The sequence below is a fragment of the Narcine bancroftii genome, chromosome 2 (genome assembly GCF_036971445.1).
Source record: "Narcine bancroftii isolate sNarBan1 chromosome 2, sNarBan1.hap1, whole genome shotgun sequence".
Lineage (NCBI taxonomy): Eukaryota > Metazoa > Chordata > Chondrichthyes > Torpediniformes > Narcinidae > Narcine > Narcine bancroftii.
Window position 1 is genome coordinate 23,254,521 of NC_091470.1, and position 19,255 is coordinate 23,273,775.

The 19,255-nt window shown below is 42.4% G+C and overlaps 1 protein-coding gene across 2 annotated transcripts in view; it reads left to right on the top strand.

The window, feature by feature from the left end:
* Positions 1–19,255, top strand: part of ylpm1 (YLP motif containing 1) — a 118,597-nt gene that overhangs the window by 17,691 nt on the left and 81,651 nt on the right. For both annotated transcript variants that reach the window (XM_069916107.1, XM_069916106.1), the window contains exon 2: positions 16,295–16,375. In XM_069916107.1, the coding sequence (XP_069772208.1) occupies positions 16,295–16,375 (81 nt within the window). The remainder of the gene's footprint in view (positions 1–16,294; positions 16,376–19,255) is intronic.

Below are 19,255 nucleotides of genomic sequence, written 5' to 3' on the forward strand. Positions count from 1 at the left end.
CTTTGTTCTGACCATATCCAGAGGAAAGCAGATTAGGTACATCACAAATCGCTGGAGGAATTCAGAATCACGCAATATCTGTGGAGGCAGAGAGGTGTTCAGCGCTTTGGGTCAATCTTGAGTTATGAAATCGCTTAATCCAGGAGACAGCAAAAAATGACTGAGTAACTGAAAAAAGTTTAAAGTTGCAGAGCCTGAGAATTCACCTGTACAAGAATTGCTTGTGAGTCTCAAGATTGGAGATTCTGTTCAACTGAATAATTGAGCAAGCTGATATACTTCTCAATTAATAGTTAAGAGAATTATCTGATTATGAAACCACAAGTGGCATGGTTGGCGTAGTGGTTAGTGCAACACCTTATAGCCCCAGCAATTGGGACCTGGATTTGAATCCCGTGCTGTCTGTAAGGAGTTTGTACATTTTCCCCATGTCTGTGTGGGTTTTTCCCGGCAACTCAGGTTTTCTCCCACCATTCAAAACATGCCAGGGGTGTGGGTATTTTGGGTGTAAATTGGGCAGCACGGACTCGTGGGCCAAAATGGCCTGTTACTACGCTGTATATCTAAATGATCTCATTGGTGTTTACTGAGTCTTTTCTATACTTTTGGGTGAATTTTGGTTTGTAAGGCTGTCGTTGCTACAATCACACTTTGAGAGTACTTCATTTTTTGAAGTTATAAGGGCAAATTGTGATTATGTGTATATATATTAAAAAAAAAATGCTCAATGTCCCATAGTCATTAAACTGTGAAGAAGGGCTCAGGCCCAAAATATAATTTGTATATCTTTACCTCCTATGGATGCTGCGAGACCTGAGTTCCTGTAGCATATCTGTGTTTTTGTGAAATGTGTTTATTGTGGACTCATTGCACATGGAAATTGAATTGAAAATTCAAGAGTGGCGTATCAAGAAAACAGTCTCAACATCTGAACTAATTTTTGCAGTGTAAAAGAAATAGCATTATGAACTGTGAATACATTATTTCAGTTGAAGAATACGCTAATTGGAAAGGAACTACTGTAGGTAACGAAAATCTTAAAAATAAAGGGAAATAAATAGCAGCAATGTTCAGGTCAGACAGCATATATGAAGAGGGAACAAGAATTAATGTTTCAAGTTGAACCGTCTATCAAAACTTCTGTTAAATACACATTTAAATTTATTGATCAAAGAATGGGAGAAGATGAATGGTCAGGTGTTACATTCTCCATACTTGCACAGGAAAGTGATAATGTTGCTGGATCTGGTAGTGGAAAGGTGAACTGTAGGAGATCCAGAATAGATACTTTTGAGAGTGGGGTTTGAGATAGAGCTCTAAAATAGCCATCATGATCTTTGAATAATATTAATTATTTGGGAGATTGTCTTTGCACAGAAGAAATCAATATTAGTCATTGTTTAATTGAATGCTAATCTCCTGAGTGATGATAAATCCTTTGCAAAAAATAATGCTTATAATTGTTTATAACCCAGTTCAACTGTGTTATTTATCCATTATTTTCCTTTCCCAAGTCTGTGCTATCCAAGTTCTATATCAGAAGAAGTTTGGTTGTCTTCATTGTTTTCTTTAATGATTATCTGTGAGAATTGTGATGTGGCATTCTACAGATTTATTGAGGTGCTTCATTGCATCTTGTTGCTTCTCTCAAGTGGCATACAATGTGATTCAGAAAACTTGGTCCATTTAACCTTGTGAAGTGGGAGTAAAATTGTGTTATCAACCGAGAGGGCACAATTTGGGAAATCTAGTTTGGGTCTTTGAGGGCACATTGAGGTTTTATAGCTATGGATGGGTATCAGCAGGTCCCACTTTCACCTCAGGAATATGTTTATCCATAATGGTAGCAGGAAAGGTAGAGAAGGTGATTAAAGCATATGTTTGGGTGCTTTCTTTTTGCTACGATACAGAATGTAAGAAACTACATTAGTTAGACCACAGGTCACCACATTGCAGGAAAGAGATGGTGTGAAGAAGATGTAGGACTGTTCTGCTCTGATTAAAGAATTGTAGCTGTGAGGGAAGCATGAGCATTTGGTGGTGTTTCAATTTTTTAAACGTACATTTTATTTAGAAGCAGATTCCAGTGCCATTGCATGGCATAGCAGCAGTAGTTTGGTTCTCCAGTTTGTTTTGAAACTTTTTCCCATTCATGCATCTTTAATTTTTAACCAAAGTGCTACATACTTTGCCTGTTCACTAGTATTGATGTCTTTCAAAACGGCTGCTACTAGAAGAGCTAAATCTGCAATAAAACAGCAAAAAAGAGGAAGATATACCATCCTTGACTGCAAACTCCATTTCTGACATGTTGAACAAACATACATGAGATATAATTGCAATGGTAAAAGAAACTCAATGGGAAATTAAATCTGCATGTGAAAAGGTTGTACTGTAGCCACGCACTACTGAAAGAAAGACTCACTCACGAGGGTAGTCAGATTAAGCTCTGTGTTTTATTAGCGCTCAAGCCTGACTTTTATACCTCGTTTTCCCGCCATTTGCCCCAATTGCTGATGTAACACCCCACTTAACAAAAGCTGGTTTCCTGCGTGCAGGTACCTTCTTGCATGACAATACCTTCTTTCTCACGCACTGTCCCTGTCTGTTGTCTGTGCAGTGGGGCCAGTGCCATTTTGGGGTCGCTGGCCCTTACACTGCCCTTGCCATTCGTCTGCCGGTTTGCTTGCTAGGGCCTGTACGGCTGCGTGGTCTGCTGGCTTTTAGGTGCGCTCGCCACCCGGAACGCCAGCTTGATCGCCGCAGCCCACCACAGTACAGTCAGTATCAGCAATTGATGATCAATTTGGAGTTGTGGAGGCTGGTTTGGAATTAGTTAATGAGCATTTTAACAAGCTTGAATCTATTTGTTCTGATTTGTCTGCTAACAACTTCAAGTTAGCTTTGAAAGTGGTTGATTTAGAGAGTAGAAGCAGGCATCAAAACATACAGATCTTGGGCTTAAAAGAGGACACAGAAAGTGGCCAGCTACCCGACTTCTTTTCAAATTTACCGATGGAGGATTTTGGAAGGGAGCTTTTTTTTTCCCAAAGAAGCATGAGCTTGACAGAGCTTGTTGATCCTTAGCTCCCAAGCTGACCCCGGGACACCGCTCACGTTCGGTAATCCTCCTGTTTCATTGTTACCAAGTAAAAAAGTGTTATCCCTGAGACTCGTCGGAGAAGAAATCTGAATTTCCATGGGCAACAAATTATAATCATTGAAGAGCACTGTCATGAAGTTATGGATATTATGCAAAAAGAATATAAAGAAGTCATGTCTGAGCTGTACAAGAAAGGATTCAAACCTGCCTTATTATATCCATCTTGTCTGCAGATTGCTTTTGAAGGCATTCACAAGGAACTTTTTAAATTCGTGGGAGAGGCATGTAAAATTTTAAATGAATCTCCTTCAATTTAAAGTCTAATATGAGCTACTAGTGTCTGAAGTTTTTTCTATTCTGAAGGTTTTTCTTTGTTCTATTTTGAGAGGAGGAAATTTGGCTGTTCTCTTTTTTGTTCATTGAAGGGGTAATGTTTTGATCGCTATATGATTTAATGATTTTATTTTTTTAATTTTTAAAAATAGCTTATTTTGTTTTTCTTTTGACAGCAAAGATTAAAATGGAATATATTAATTTTACTTTATTAGTGTTGACAGTAATTACCTATTTTGGTTATTCATTTATCAGTAGCACGTGATACAGTGAGTGTAGTTTATTATCTGCTCATGGGAAAATAGGGTTGTGCGCTTAGTACATTAAGCAATCATGGGAAAATAGGACCAACATTAGAATAATATGCATAGTCTATAAAGTGTTGAAAATCTTATATTAATCAAATATAGGTTTTAGATGAATGAATTATTGAGCTTGAAAAGTAATGTGGATTTTTATCTTTTGCGGTCTTTAAATTAATGATATGGTATTTGAATGCTCACTGTCTAGATCACACATGTCAAACTCAGGCCCGCGGGCCAAATTTGGCCCGCAATATAATTATATTTGGCCCGCAAGATCATATCAAATTTGTATTAGAGCTGGCCTGCTGGCTGCCGCACCAGTATAGGACATGGACAGCTAATACTACAAATCCCAGAATGCTTTGCAAATGCATTGGCGTCAGCCCGCTAATCGCCCCCACCTCCTCTCTTTACTTTCATTAGTATCTGCGACCTGTCGCCGAACTCACATGTCATAAACCCCTTACGAAAAATGGCCAAACGAAAGACAGAAAACAGGACCTTTCAAGACAGGTGGGAGGCAAACTCTGACCTCAGAGTTTGATGAACTTGCATCTAAGAAGAGATGCCAAGGTTTAGACCCAGGTGCATCAGAGTAAATCACAGTGTAGCAAGCTAAGCTTGGATTAATATTTTCTTTGGTTAACTTTGGACTGTTCAGAGTTGAAAGATTGGATTTTCATTGAAGCAAGTTGTTATTTTTTTGACTTGTGAAAAAAAATACATTTAAAAGGAGCTTAAAGGCTATAGAGAAATATTATTTATTGAATATTTTATTTCTCATTTGTTAATGCTTCTTCTGGAAAGAGTTTAACCAAAACTATTATTAAACATTTATTTTAATAAGCAAAAGTTTAACATTACATATGTTGAAAGAAGAGAAAACATGCAGATGTTGTTGAAAATTTTCAATAAATATTTAGTTTGGCCCTCGACTTAGTCCAAGTTTTTAATTTTGGCCCTCCGTGAATTTGAGTTTGACTCCCCTGGTCTAGATGTTTTGATTAATTTAATGCATCAGCTTATATTTGGGTTTTTTTTTTCTACTGATAGTGTGAAGGGAATGCACATTTATACATGTGCTTCTGTTGTGTTTCTTTGCTGCAAACTTTAATTTTCACTTTAGTTAAATGTTCTTTTATATAATTTTTCATTGTCTGGGAAAAATTAGTAATTACTTTTTTATAATAAGGAGCTATACTAAGAATCTTCAGCAGATGTGTAAGGTTATAAAATGTATTTTTTGAGCTTTTTCCTGTGTTTAGCAACTTTCAGTGCTGGGAGGTTTGGGGTGGCAGGGTGGGTGTTTGGGGGAAAAGGAGCAGAGATTGCAAGGTTGTTTGACTTCATGGTTTACACAAACTGTGTTACTGCGTGGATTGAAGGTGATTGCTTGGAGATTGTTTTCATAACATTAATTAAGACTCATGATTAATTAACCAGACTTGTCTCTTGGAACATTAAAGGGTTAAATAGTACAATTAAATGCAAAAGTGTGTTTGCTCATGTCAGACATCTAAAGGTGGAAATTATTTTTCTTCAAGAAACTAATATGAGAAATTGTGATAATGCCAGACTTTTTTCAAAATGGAAAGGACAATGATTTCATTCTTCTTCTGATGCCAAGGTCAGGGGAGTTTCTATTTTAATTAACCTGAACATCTCTTTTGTACATCTTGACACTCTTTCAGATAAATATGGCTGTTTTATTATATAGTTCAAATTGTAGTTTTTTTTCTAATGTATATGCCCCTAACACTGATGATCAGGAATTTTTTGAAAGATTTTTGTTCAGCCCCACCAAATTTAAATCTTTACTCATTGGTGTTGAGGGGAGCTTTTAACTTTTGACTAAATACAGTTCTGGACCATTCATCCCCTAAACCTGCCTCTTTGAGTAAATCTGCTGCTGTAATTCATTCTTTTTAACAAATTTTGGTATTTCAGATGTTTGGCTTTTTTTAAAAAATCCTAACAGTCCTCATTTTTCTCTTGTGTTCACCATTCTTATTCTCGGATTTATTATTTTTTAATAGATAATCAATTGGTTGCATTGGCCAAATCTTGTACATATCAAGGAATAGTGATATCTGACCATGCTCCTGTTATTTTGTCTTTGGATTTTCCTCACTCTCCTTCTATGAAGAGGCACTGGCATTTTAATTCTACCTTACTTTCAGATAATGATTTTTTTGAACTTTATGGATGACTAAATTATTTCTTTCTTTAATACAAATTCTTCAACAGTTTCTATCTTGATTTGGACACTATGAAAGCATATCTTAAAGAACAAATTATCTCTTATATAGCTAATTTAAAGAAGAAGACTCATAAGGAAAGATTAGATTTAATCAATGAGATTAAACAAATGTGCAAGTTTAAAAATTGTGAATTACATAAAAAGAGAGTTGAATTTAAGATTAAGTTTGATCTTTGAGAAATAAAAGTCACTTTTACATTTATGGTGAAAAAAATCGGTAAGCTTTTGGCAACCAATTGAAAGGAATGGCTGCTAAGAGACAAATGACTAAGATTAAGATGGATGTCAGTATGGACATTACAGATCATTCTAAAATTAATGATAGCTTTAGAGAATTTTAATCAAGACTATATACTTCTGAATCTAACAATGATCATAGTTTAATGATGGACTTTTTAGATCGCCTAAATTTCCTACGCTTTCTTAGAATAAACCTAAAGAGCCTGGAGGCACCTATTTTCCAAGAGGAAATACTTTTTGTGATTTCTTCTTTATACTCAGGTAAATCTCCAGACCTGATGGAGACCTCTTGTATTTTTAAAATATTTTTCTAAATTGCTCATGCTCAAATGCAGCAATGAATGTTGATACCTGCAGTGCTGAAGAGCAAGAGAAAAGAAGAACTAGTAGTTATTTCTAAGGCATTAAAACTGACTGAACTCAAGCATTGGATGAGGAAAATACAAATACAGAGGATTATAGTGAAATATTATATAGGTGAGGGAAAATTTGTTGAGAAAGACTTAGAAAATTTTCCAGAGAGATCTGTTGAGTTGCAATTGGAGAAATTGAGGATGGAAGAAGAAACGGAATTTTGAGTTGCAGACCAAACTGAAAAACTAAAAAGAGGCTGAAAAACAGAGGATATGCGAGGCAGAGGAAGTTGAAGGACAAAGAAAATATGACTTCGAAAAGATTGAAAGTGACAGACTGTTTCAATTAGAGAAGTTAAAAATTGAGATGGAGAGAAGTAAGAGAATTGAGGCTGTAACTCCTGGGGAGAGGTTTTTGGCTAGTAGAGAGGTAAATCTAGTTCCTCCTTTTGATGAGGGAGATATAGATACATATTTTCAACTTTGAAAAGGTTGCTGAGAGCTCCATATGGCCAAAAGATAAATGGCCTCTTATGCTCCAAAGTGTATTGAAGGGAAAAGCACAAATCGCATCCTCTAGTTTGACTACAGAGCAAGTGACAAATTATAATACCGTTAAACAAGCTTATGAGTTGGTTCCAGAAGCAAATAGCAAAAATTTTGGAGTTTGGTGAAAAATGGAATCAATCTTATATGGATTTTGCTCTGAAGAAATCTCTATGTTTTGACCGTTGGTGTCCCTCAAAAGGAATAAATAATGATTCTGACAGATTAAGAGAATTGATATTAATTGAGAAAATTAAAAGGTGTGTTGCAAATGAGATTAAATTATATCTGGATGAGAGAGACGTTGGGGACGTGGCGACAAATGGCTAGATTAGCAACGAATATGCTCTAATTCACAAAAGTACATTTCAGAATAGTGTGCCTTTTCAGAGAGTTAATGTGGAACAGATTAATAAGCCTGTTCGGAAGGTTAATATGGAGCAGATTAATAAACCTGAAATTAAGCCTGGAGAGAATGTTAAGAGAAAAGATGAAGGTAAGGTGGGAAAGGACAGAACTTCTGGATTTGTATTTCATTTTTGTAAGAAACCTGGTCATTTTATTACAAATTCTCTAGTATTGGAAAAGAGACGAGAAAAGGAGGTTTTACCAGAAGCATGTATTCAAACAGTTGAATTTAAGTGGAGCAGATGTTCTATACCTGGTAAGGATGTCATGGATGTTTTCAAACCTTTTGTGTCAGGGGGCTTGGTTTCAGTAATTCAGTAAAAGGAGAATCGCAGGTTCCAGTTAAAATTCTTAGAGATACTGGGGCTTCTCAGTCACTGTTGTTGGAAAGTGTTTTTAACTCTTGATCAAAGAACTGACACAAGGGAGACATCTTTGATTAAAGGTGTTGGAGGTGAGGTGGAGTCAATATCTCTTCACAATATAGTGCTAAATTCAGAATTAGTTAAAGGACCTGTTGTAGTAATTTCAAAGTTGCCCATGCAGGGTGATTCATTTTTATTAGTATAAAATGAGTCAGTTTTGAGATTAACAAATTGGCCTAGTAAGAATGAGGTTAAAGAGGATTGTGAGATATATACATATATCCTGCATGTGTTGTAACAAGGTTTGTGACTAAGAAAATGAGCTGAAGAAGATTTAGTTGATAGAGACTTGCCCAGTGCTTTTTAAATAGTTTTGAAAGAGCAGGGTAATTGTGAGAGTAAGGATTTCTCTTTGTCAAGGAAATAGTAAGCTCAGCAACAGAAAACAGATCCAGATCTTGTCGACTTAAGGGTCAAAGCAGGAACTGGACAAGAGATTAAAGAAATGGCTGGTGGTTATTACCTGAAGGGTGAATTGTTGATGAGAAAATGAAGATCTTGTAGCGGGCACACAGCATGGTATTGCAAGCTGCCACCGTCAGTTCACAGACTTACCTGACACATCGCGGGCTAGCAGTGCTGGGCACCAAAGTACAGCAAATGGATCAGATGAAGCCCCTGCCTAAAGGCACAGGTGCTAATGGCTCATAGCACAGGACCAGCTGCTGTTCACTAATGAGCTCATTAACAGGCAGGGAATAAAAGGTCTGTGTATGTCTGCAATAAACCAGTCTTGAGTTGACTACCTTTATGTCTTTGTCTTTACAATAGCATCTACCGTAGTAGTTGCTACAACCGCTTAATATTCCTGCTAATGAAGAGTTTTTTTTGGGGGGGGTGATTCATCAAGTGCTTGTTCCTAAAAATTACTGGAATGAAATTTTAAATCTAGCCCACCGTACACTTTTGGGTGGTCATCTTGGTGTAAAGAAACCCATGAATAAGATTTTGAGACAATTTTTTTGGCCTGGTTTGAAGAAGGATGTTGTAAATTGGTGCCAGACACGTCACTTTTGTCAGGTTGTGGGGAAACCTAACCAGGCTCCTCCAGTAGTTCCATTGAAACCTATTCCTGTTGTTGGGGAACCTTTCACTATTGTGTAGGTCCCCTGCCTCAAGCTAAGTCTGGGAATCCGTACTTATTAACAAGTATATGTCTTTCTTTGGCTTGGCTTCGCGGACGAAGATTTATGGAGGGGGTAAAAAGTCCACGTCAGCTGCAGGCTCGTTTGTGGCTGACCAGTCCGATGCGGGACAGGCAGACACGATTGCAGCGGTTGCAAGGGAAAATTGGTTGGTTGGGGTTGGGTGTTGGGTTTTTCCTCCTTTGCCTTTTGTCAGTGAGGTGGGCTCTGCGGTCTTCTTCAAAGGAGGCTGCTGCCCGCCAAACTGTGAGGCGCCAAGATGCACGGTTTGAGGCGTTATCAGCCCACTGGCGGTGGTCAATGTGGCAGGCACCAAGAGATTTCTTTAGGCAGTCCTTGTACCTTTTCTTTGGTGCACCTCTGTCACGGTGGCCAGTGGAGAGCTCGCCATATAATACGATCTTGGGAAGGCGATGGTCCTCCATTCTGGAGACGTGACCCATCCAGCGCAGCTGGATCTTCAGCAGCGTGGACTCGATGCTGTCGACCTCTGCCATCTCGAGTACTTCGACGTTAGGGGTGTGAGCGCTCCAATGGATGTTGAGGATGGAGCGGAGACAAGCGTCGAGATTTCCAGAGGCTATACCATTAAGAAATATTAAAGCCAAAATGGTGGTAAAGGTTCTGAAAAGATTTTTCACAGTTTTTGTATTACCTAAAGAGATCAGGGATCTAACTTTACGTCCGGGTTGTTTCAGCAGTTCATTTATGAGTTGGGAATAAAACAGATCACTTTATCTGCGTATCATCCTGAAACTCGGGGAGCTTTGGAAAGATTGCATTTTACTCTTAAAAATGTGATGAGGGTTTATTGTGTGGAGAATGGAAAAGATTGGGACGAAGGGATCCATTTATTGTTATTTGCAGCAAGGGAGGAGGTGCAGGATTCATTAGGTTTCAACCTTTTTTGAAATTGTGTTTGGACATCAGGTTAGAGAACCTTTAATGTTGATAAAAGAACAGTGGGTTAATGAGGGTGTGCAGTTGGACTTGCTGGATTATCTTTCTAAGATAGGTTACAAGAAGTGTGGACATTTGGAGTAATAATGAGATTTGAAGACGAGTCTTCAAGAATATTCTGTGTTTTAGGGAACCCAAGAATAACACTAAATAAGGAGAAAATGTATTGTGAAACATAATTGTATGTTAATTTTTTTTTATTGCTGGTTTATAATGGTTTTGTTGGGCTGGTTATAAACAGGGTTTTGAAAGTTTTTTCAAAATATTCTAGTCAATTTATGAGAAATAATATTTTTCTTCACGTGCTGGTCAGTGGGACTAGGAGGGTGGGGATTTGCTCCGGCATGGACTAGTAGGGCCGAACTGGCCTGTTCTGTGCTGTAAGCGGTTATATGGTTATATTGACATGGAGAGGAGAGGACTGGAGGGGTATGGACTGGGTGCTGGTCAGTGGGACTAGGAGGGTGGGGATTTTCTCCGGCATGGACTAGTAGGGCCGAACTGGCCTGTTCTGTGCTGTAAGTGGTTATATGGTTATATTTACATGGAGAGGAGAGGACTGGAGGGGTATGGACCGGGTGCTGGTCAGTGGGACTAGGAGGGTGGGGATTTGCTCCGGCATGGACTAGTAGGGCCGAACAGGCCTGTTCTGTGATGTAAGTGGTTATATGGTTATATTGACATGGAGAGGAGAGGACTGGAGGGGTATGGACCGGGTGCTGGTCAGTGGGACTAGGAGGGTGGGGATTTGCTCCGGCATGGACTAGTAGGGCCGAACTGGCCTGTTCTGTGCTGTAAGTATTTATATGGTTATATTTACATGGAGAGGAGAGGATTGGAGGGGTATGGACCGGGTGCTGGTCAGTGGGACGAGGAGGGTGGGGATTTGCTCCGGCATGGACTAGTAGGGCCGAACTGGCCTGTTCTGTGATGTAAGTGGTTATATGGTTATATTTACATGGAGAGGAGAGGACTGGAGGGGTATGGACCGGGTGCTGGTCAGTGGGATGAGGAGGGTGGGGATTTGCTCCGGCATGGACTAGTAGGGCCGAACTGGCCTGTTCTGTGCTGTAAGCGGTTATATGGTTATATTTACATGGAGAGGAGAGGACTGGAGGGGTATGGACCAGGTGCTGGTCAGTGGGACGAGGAGGGTGGGGATTTTCTCCGGCATGGACTAGTAGGGCCGAACTGGCCTGTTCTGTGCTGTAAGTGGTTATATGGTTATATTTACATGGAGAGGAGAGGATTGGAGGTGTATGGACCGGGTGCTGGTCAGTGGGACGAGGAAGGTGGGGATTTGCTACGGCATGGACTAGTAGGCCCGAACTGGCCTGTTCTGTGATGTAAGTGGTTATATGGTTATATTTACATGGAGAGGAGACGACTGGAGGGGTATGGACCGGGTGCTGGTCAGTGGGACGAGGAGGGTGGGGATTTGCTCCGGCATGGACTAGTAGGGCCGAACTGGCCTGTTCTGTGCTGTAAGCGGTTATATGGTTATATTTACATGGAGAGGAGTGGACTGGAGGGGTATGGACCGGGTGCTGGTCAGTGGGACGAGGAGGGTGGGGATTTGCTCCGGCATGGACTAGTAGGGCCGAACTGGCCTGTTCTGTGCTGTAAGCGGTTATATGGTTATATTTACATGGAGAGGAGAGGACTGGAGGGGTATGGACTGGGTGCTGGTCAGTGGGACGAGGAGGGTGGGGATTTTCTCCGGCATGGACTAGTAGGGCCGAACTGGCCTGTTCTGTGCTGTAAGCGGTTATATGGTTATATTTACATGGAGAGGAGAGGACTGGAGGGGTATGGACTGGGTGCTGGTCAGTGGGACGAGGAGGGTGGGGATTTGCTCTGGCATGGACTAGTAGGGCCGAACTGGCCTGTTCTGTGATGTAAGTGGTTATATGGTTATATTTACATGGAGAGGAGAGGACTGGAGGGGTATGGACCGGGTGCTGGTCAGTGGGACGAGGAGGGTGGGAATTTGCACCGGCATGGACTAGAAGGGCCGAACTGGCCTGTTCTGTGATGTAAGTGGTTATATGGTTATATTTACATGGAGAGGAGACGACTGGAGGGGTATGGACCGGGTGCTGGTCAGTGGGACGAGGAGGGTGGGGATTTGCTCCGGCATGGACTAGTAGGGCCGAACTGGCCTGTTCTGTGCTGTAAGCGGTTATATGGTTATATTTACATGGAGAGGAGTGGACTGGAGGGGTATGGACTGGGTGCTGGTCAGTGGGACGAGGAGGGTGGGGATTTGCTCTGGCATGGACTAGTAGGGCCGAACTGGCCTGTTCTGTGATGTAAGTGGTTATATGGTTATATTTACATGGAGAGGAGAGGACTGGAGGGGTATGGACCGGGTGCTGGTCAGTGGGACTAGGAGGGTGGGGATTTGTTACGGCATGGACTAGTAGGGCCGAACTGGCCTGTTCTGTGCTGTAAGCGGTTATATGGTTATATTTACATGGAGAGGAGAGGCCTGGAGGGGTATGGACTGGGTGCTGGTCAGTGGGACGAGGAGCGTGGGGATTTGCTCCGGCATGGACTAGTAGGGCCGAACTGGCCTGTTCTGTGCTGTAAGTGGTTATATGGTTATATTTACATGGAGAGGAGAGGACTGGAGGGGTATGGACCGGGTGCTGGTCAGTGGGACGAGGAAGGTGGGGATTTGCTACGGCATGGACTAGTAGGCCCGAACTGGCCTGTTCTGTGATGTAAGTGGTTATATGGTTATATTTACATGGAGAGGAGACGACTGGAGGGGTATGGACCGGGTGCTGGTCAGTGGGACGAGGAGGGTGGGGATTTGCTCCGGCATGGACTAGTAGGGCCGAACTGGCCTGTTCTGTGCTGTAAGCGGTTATATGGTTATATTTACATGGAGAGGAGTGGACTGGAGGGGTATGGACCGGGTGCTGGTCAGTGGGACGAGGAGGGTGGGGATTTGCTCCGGCATGGACTAGTAGGGCCGAACTGGCCTGTTCTGTGCTGTAAGCGGTTATATGGTTATATTTACATGGAGAGGAGAGGACTGGAGGGGTATGGACTGGGTGCTGGTCAGTGGGACGAGGAGGGTGGGGATTTTCTCCGGCATGGACTAGTAGGGCCGAACTGGCCTGTTCTGTGCTGTAAGCGGTTATATGGTTATATTTACATGGAGAGGAGAGGACTGGAGGGGTATGGACTGGGTGCTGGTCAGTGGGACGAGGAGGGTGGGGATTTGCTCTGGCATGGACTAGTAGGGCCGAACTGGCCTGTTCTGTGATGTAAGTGGTTATATGGTTATATTTACATGGAGAGGAGAGGACTGGAGGGGTATGGACCGGGTGCTGGTGAGTGGGACGAGGAGGGTGGGAATTTGCACCGTCATGGACTAGAAGGGCCGAACTGGCCTGTTCTGTGATGTAAGTGGTTATATGGTTATATTTACATGGAGAGGAGAGGACTGGAGGGGTATGGACCGGGTGCTGGTCAGTGGGATGAGGAGGGTGGGGATTTGCTCCGGCATGGACTAGTAGGGCCGAACTGGCCTGTTCTGTGCTGTAAGCGGTTATATGGTTATATTTACATGGAGAGGAGAGGACTGGAGGGGTATGGACCGGGTGCTGGTAAGTGGGACCAGGAGGGTGGGGATTTGCTACGGCATGGACTAGTAGGGCCGAACTGGCCTGTTCTGTGCTGTAAGCGGTTATATGGTTATATTTACATGGAGTGGAGAGGACTGGAGTGGTATGGACCGGGTGCTGGTCAGTGGGACTAGGAGGGTGGGGATTTGCTCCGGCATGGACTAGTAGGGCCGAACTGGCCTGTTCTGTGCTGTAAGTGGTTATATGGTTATATTTACATGGAGAGGAGAGGACTGGAGGGGTATGGACCGGGTGCTGGTCAGTGGGACGAGGAAGGTGGGGATTTGCTACGGCATGGACTAGTAGGCCCGAACTGGCCTGTTCTGTGATGTAAGTGGTTATATGGTTATATTTACATGGAGAGGAGAGGACTGGAGGGGTATGGACCGGGTGCTGGTCAGTGGGACTTGGAGGTAGGGGATTTGCTCCGGCATGGACTAGTAGGCCCGAACTGGCCTGTTCTGTGCTGTAAGTGGTTATCTGGTTATATTTACATGGAGAGGAGACGACTGGAGGGGTATGGACCGGGTGCTGGTCAGTGGGACGAGGAGGGTGGGGATTTGCTCCGGCATGGACTAGTAGGGCCGAACTGGCCTGTTCTGTGCTGTAAGCGGTTATATGGTTATATTTACATGGAGAGGAGTGGACTGGAGGGGTATGGACCGGGTGCTGGTCAGTGGGACGAGGAGGGTGGGGATTTGCTCCGGCATGGACTAGTAGGGCCGAACTGGCCTGTTCTGTGCTGTAAGCGGTTATATGGTTATATTTACATGGAGAGGAGAGGACTGGAGGCGTATGGACTGGGTGCTGGTCAGTGGGACGAGGAGGGTGGGGATTTTCTCCGGCATGGACTAGTAGGGCCGAACTGGCCTGTTCTGTGCTGTAAGCGGTTATATGGTTATATTTACATGGAGAGGAGAGGACTGGATGGGTATGGACTGGGTGCTGGTCAGTGGGACGAGGAGGGTGGGGATTTGCTCTGGCATGGACTAGTAGGGCCGAACTGGCCTGTTCTGTGATGTAAGTGGTTATATGGTTATATTTACATGGAGAGGAGAGGACTGGAGGGGTATGGACCGGGTGCTGGTCAGTGGGACGAGGAGGGTGGGAATTTGCACCGGCATGGACTAGAAGGGCCGAACTGGCCTGTTCTGTGATGTAAGTGGTTATATGGTTATATTTACATGGAGAGGAGAGGACTGGAGGGGTATGGACCGGGTGCTGGTCAGTGGGATGAGGAGGGTGGGGATTTGCTCCGGCATGGACTAGTAGGGCCGAACTGGCCTGTTCTGTGCTGTAAGCGGTTATATGGTTATATTTACATGGAGAGGAGAGGACTGGAGGGGTATGGACCGGGTGCTGGTCAGTGGGACCAGGAGGGTGGGGATTTGCTACGGCATGGACTAGTAGGGCCGAACTGGCCTGTTCTGTGCTGTAAGCGGTTATATGGTTATATTTACATGGAGTGGAGAGGACTGGAGGGGTATGGACCGGGTGCTGGTCAGTGGGACTAGGAGGGTGGGGATTTGCTCCGGCATGGACTAGTAGGGCCGAACTGGCCTGTTCTGTGCTGTAAGTGGTAATATGGTTATATTTACATGGAGAGGTGAGGACTGGAGGGGTATGGACCGGGTGCTGGTCAGTGGGACTTGGAGGTAGGGGATTTGCTCCGGCATGGACTAGTAGGCCCGAACTGGCCTGTTCTGTGCTGTAAGTGGTTATATGGTTATATGGGTTGTAGGTGACACTGGAAAATCACTATTAAACAATATTAAAAGTCAGCTAGATGATAGCAAAATTGGATCACCTATTCAAATACTTCAAGCTCACAAGAAAGTGTACAGATGCTGGAAAACTGGTGGAACACACAAATTATTTGTTGAATTTAATGGGTTCGGCAATAGATAGTCAAAGTCTCAGGCTGAAATTCTTCATCAGGACTGGTCAGAGGGCAAGAAGCCAAATAGAAAGGTGGGGGATGGAAAAGAGAATGAGCTGGCAGTTAATGGGTTAATACAGATGGGACAGGGAAGGATTGGGGAAAAAATAAGATGGGAGCAATAGGGCTAAGAAAGATGCACACTGATAGGAGAACAATAGAATAGAATGAAGGGAAGTGGGTGGGCGATGGGCAGGTAGAGAGAGCAGGGAAGGAGAAAAGAGGAAGAGGAATGAGACTGGCGGGATCAAGAAAGCAAGGGGGGTATCTGGGAGAAAAATGGGGGAGGTTAGCAGAAATTGGAGAAGGCCATATTGATGGCATCTTGTTGGACAAGATGGAGTTCTTCTAATTTGCATGTGGCTTCAACCATGGACAGACATGTCAGTGTGCAAATGGCAAGTTCAGTTCAATTAATGGGATTTCAGCATTACATTTTATCAGGGCAAATGTTGGTTGTATAGAAACTACATTAATTGTAGTTGCTATGAGTGTATTGAGTCCTCTGTATATACTGTTTAAAATATCTTTGAGTTCCAAAAACAACAACCAAAAAAAACACATTTTAATATACGTCAAAAGAAACACTGAGGCTCTAATATTTACATATTAACGCTTCTTGCTTTCCATCTATTTCAGTCAACATCAACGAGCTCTGTGGCTACATCTAGTGACAAAAAAGCTAACGATTTCTCCAAAGCAATAAATGGCTCTTATCAAGTAAGTACAAGGCATTCTGTTGAAAATATATATTCATTTTGTATAAACTATCAATATGCTACTACTTGTAACTGAAGCCTGACCAATTCTTACATTTCGATCTAATTGTCAGAAAGCACACAGCAGGGATTTCTGAATGGGTAGATTAGTGTTTTTTTTCTTCCCAGAAAGTTAGTATGTCACTTACTTCAGTTATGAGAATCCCATAGTAGGCTGTCCATTTACCTAATTTAATTGGGAAGTGCACTTCAATTTCTGTTTGAAATATCATCATAATGGATCCTGATCTAGACTGTAATTAACTGAAATCAAAAAAAGATAAGATTAGAAATTTTATTGAGCGATACAGCATCATAAGAGAATTGTTTCCATAAATAAGTAGGGATGTTGAACTCTTTCATGGTGGTTTCTTCTATTTCAAGTGTAGGGTGTGATATTGCCTCACCATCAGAGTTCATTGAGCATAATTAGGGCTGCTCATCTATACCCCAGCTCCCCTCTCCTCTGAGTTCCCACTTTCATCTGATGTGGTAATCCCTGGTCTCCATGTCTACTTTTGTAATAAGGAATTCTGACACCTGGCAGCCCAAATACTGGAGAGATACTATGAATGCTGTCACCAGGAAACTCTGAGCCGCTGTACCCTCTACCTCCCCCTCTAACCTCCCCTATCTGACACGTGGACCCTCTACCTCCCCAACCCTCCACTTTCCCCTCTAACTTCCCCAACCCTCCATTTCCTGCCCCCCCTCCCCACACTCTGCATTATGAAAGCTATTCTCTCTTTCTCTTATGCCCTCCCACCTTGTCCATATGACATCATGGCCCCAAGGTCCTCCCCCACCATTTTATTTAGATGCCTGTCTGCTTTTAGCTCATACCTTGAGGACGGGCTCAAGCCCAGAACGTTGATTATGTATCTTCATCTTTTTTACATTTTTGTGTAAATCATAATTAGAGCCATTTATGTTGACGACAATGTCCAGGAGAAGGCACCAATAATCCTATCTGTGAGTTTAAAAGGTTTCCTGGTGACAGCATTCATAGTATCTGTCCAGTATTTGGGCTGCCAGGTGTCAGAATTCCTTGTTACAAAAGTAGACATGGAGATGAGGGATTACCACATCCCAGTCATCTGAGTTTTGTTCTGGAATTTGTGTTGACCTTCGTACAATACACTCGTTTCCTCAGACAGCCCAGATTGAGCTGGCATGCTGAATGCAATTTTATCAGTGATGCTTTAATTCATTGAAGGGTTGCTCTTGATATCAGAGACCTGTTGTGGCCATACATTGTCAGTGATGTCAGTGATGTACAGTGGGACTAGGGTGGTTGAGGACTTTGTGGATTTGAAGTCAATACCCATATCCATCTTTGCTTCATTGAACAAGTTTCTAACATCTTGCAAATCAGCCTTAGAATGTCACATAGAGAAACATTCTCTGCATACACCTGCTGCATGACCAGTGCCAAAGTGAGCTATATGGGTTCTGGAATGGAGATGACTTGGTTTCAACAATGTCTAATTCGTCTAAATTTAAAGTTTACATTTAGACATACAGTATGGTAACAGGCCGTTTCAGCCCCCCAATTAACCTACACCCTCGTAACGTTTCGAACAGTGGGAGGAAACTGTAGTTCCTGAGGAAAATCCACACAGGCATGAGGAGAATGTACAAACCCTTTGCAGAACCAGATTCGTACCCTGGTCCTGATCGCTGGCGCTGTGAAGGCATTGTGCTAACTGCTGGAAATCTAAAATAAAAATAGAAGGTGCTGAAAATATTCAGCATGTCAGGACATTCTTGTGGGATGAGAAAGAAAGTTAATGTTCGAGTTCAAAGCCACTTCATCAGATCCTATGGCTTACTGGTAATGCAGATTTAGCATACTGTGGTTATCAGTACATATAACTTTTCCTTGGCAACTCTGGACGAAGCCAAGGAGAAATTCTACATTGTCTGAAAATTCCTTTGGCCTATATCCTGGGGTCATTTTAATGCTACGGTTAAAAAAGACAAACTTCTAGAAAGGTGTGATTGGCAAGAAGAGATAGCTAAAGCAGACTCCAGTGGATTCTCCTTCAAAAATCAATTGTAGTGGAACAGTACAACACAGGAACAAGCCCATTGGCCCCTGATACCATGATATCTGAGCCAAACAGTGCCAAATTAAACAAAATCTTTGTTGCTTGCATGTGATGCACATCTTCCCTACATACTAATGTCTTTTGAGAAGCCTCTTAAATGCTACTATTATAACTGTTCCAGCAACTACCCTGGAGCCTACTTTTCTCTGTTAAAAAAACATTTGCCTCCCCACCCCCGCCCATCTTAAATGCGCATCTTCTTGCATTTGACATTTTTACTCTTGGAAAAGAATTCTGACTATCCACCATATCGATGTCTTTTCTAATTTTAGAAACATCTATCAGGACTCCCTTTAGCCGGAAAACAATATAAGTTTGTTTCACCTCTCCATATAGCTGAAGTGAAAGAAATTTGGTTATCATGTGTTCTTCTGCAGATGGTTATGTGATGATTCCAGATCTCATTCATCTAGAGGATGTACAGGGTTTAAGCTCTAGTGGTCTGAAGCTCAGATAAAATCCTGTTCTGAAATAACAGGAAAGGGAGCTGGACAAAGAATTGAAAAGAAAAGTAGCAAGACTTCAGGGCTCATTCTGGATGATTATTGCCATTGCAGCTCCGCAAGGATAAATTGATGGGGAGAAGAATAGGAATGGAAATGCATTATTAATGCAGAAAGTAAGAGCTTGCGTCTTTGGGGGTTATATAACAGCAAGGGTATAGAATTTATCAATTAACAAAGTGGAATCTGGATAATTTTAGGTTGTCAAGCTAAAATGAGTGGGAATCA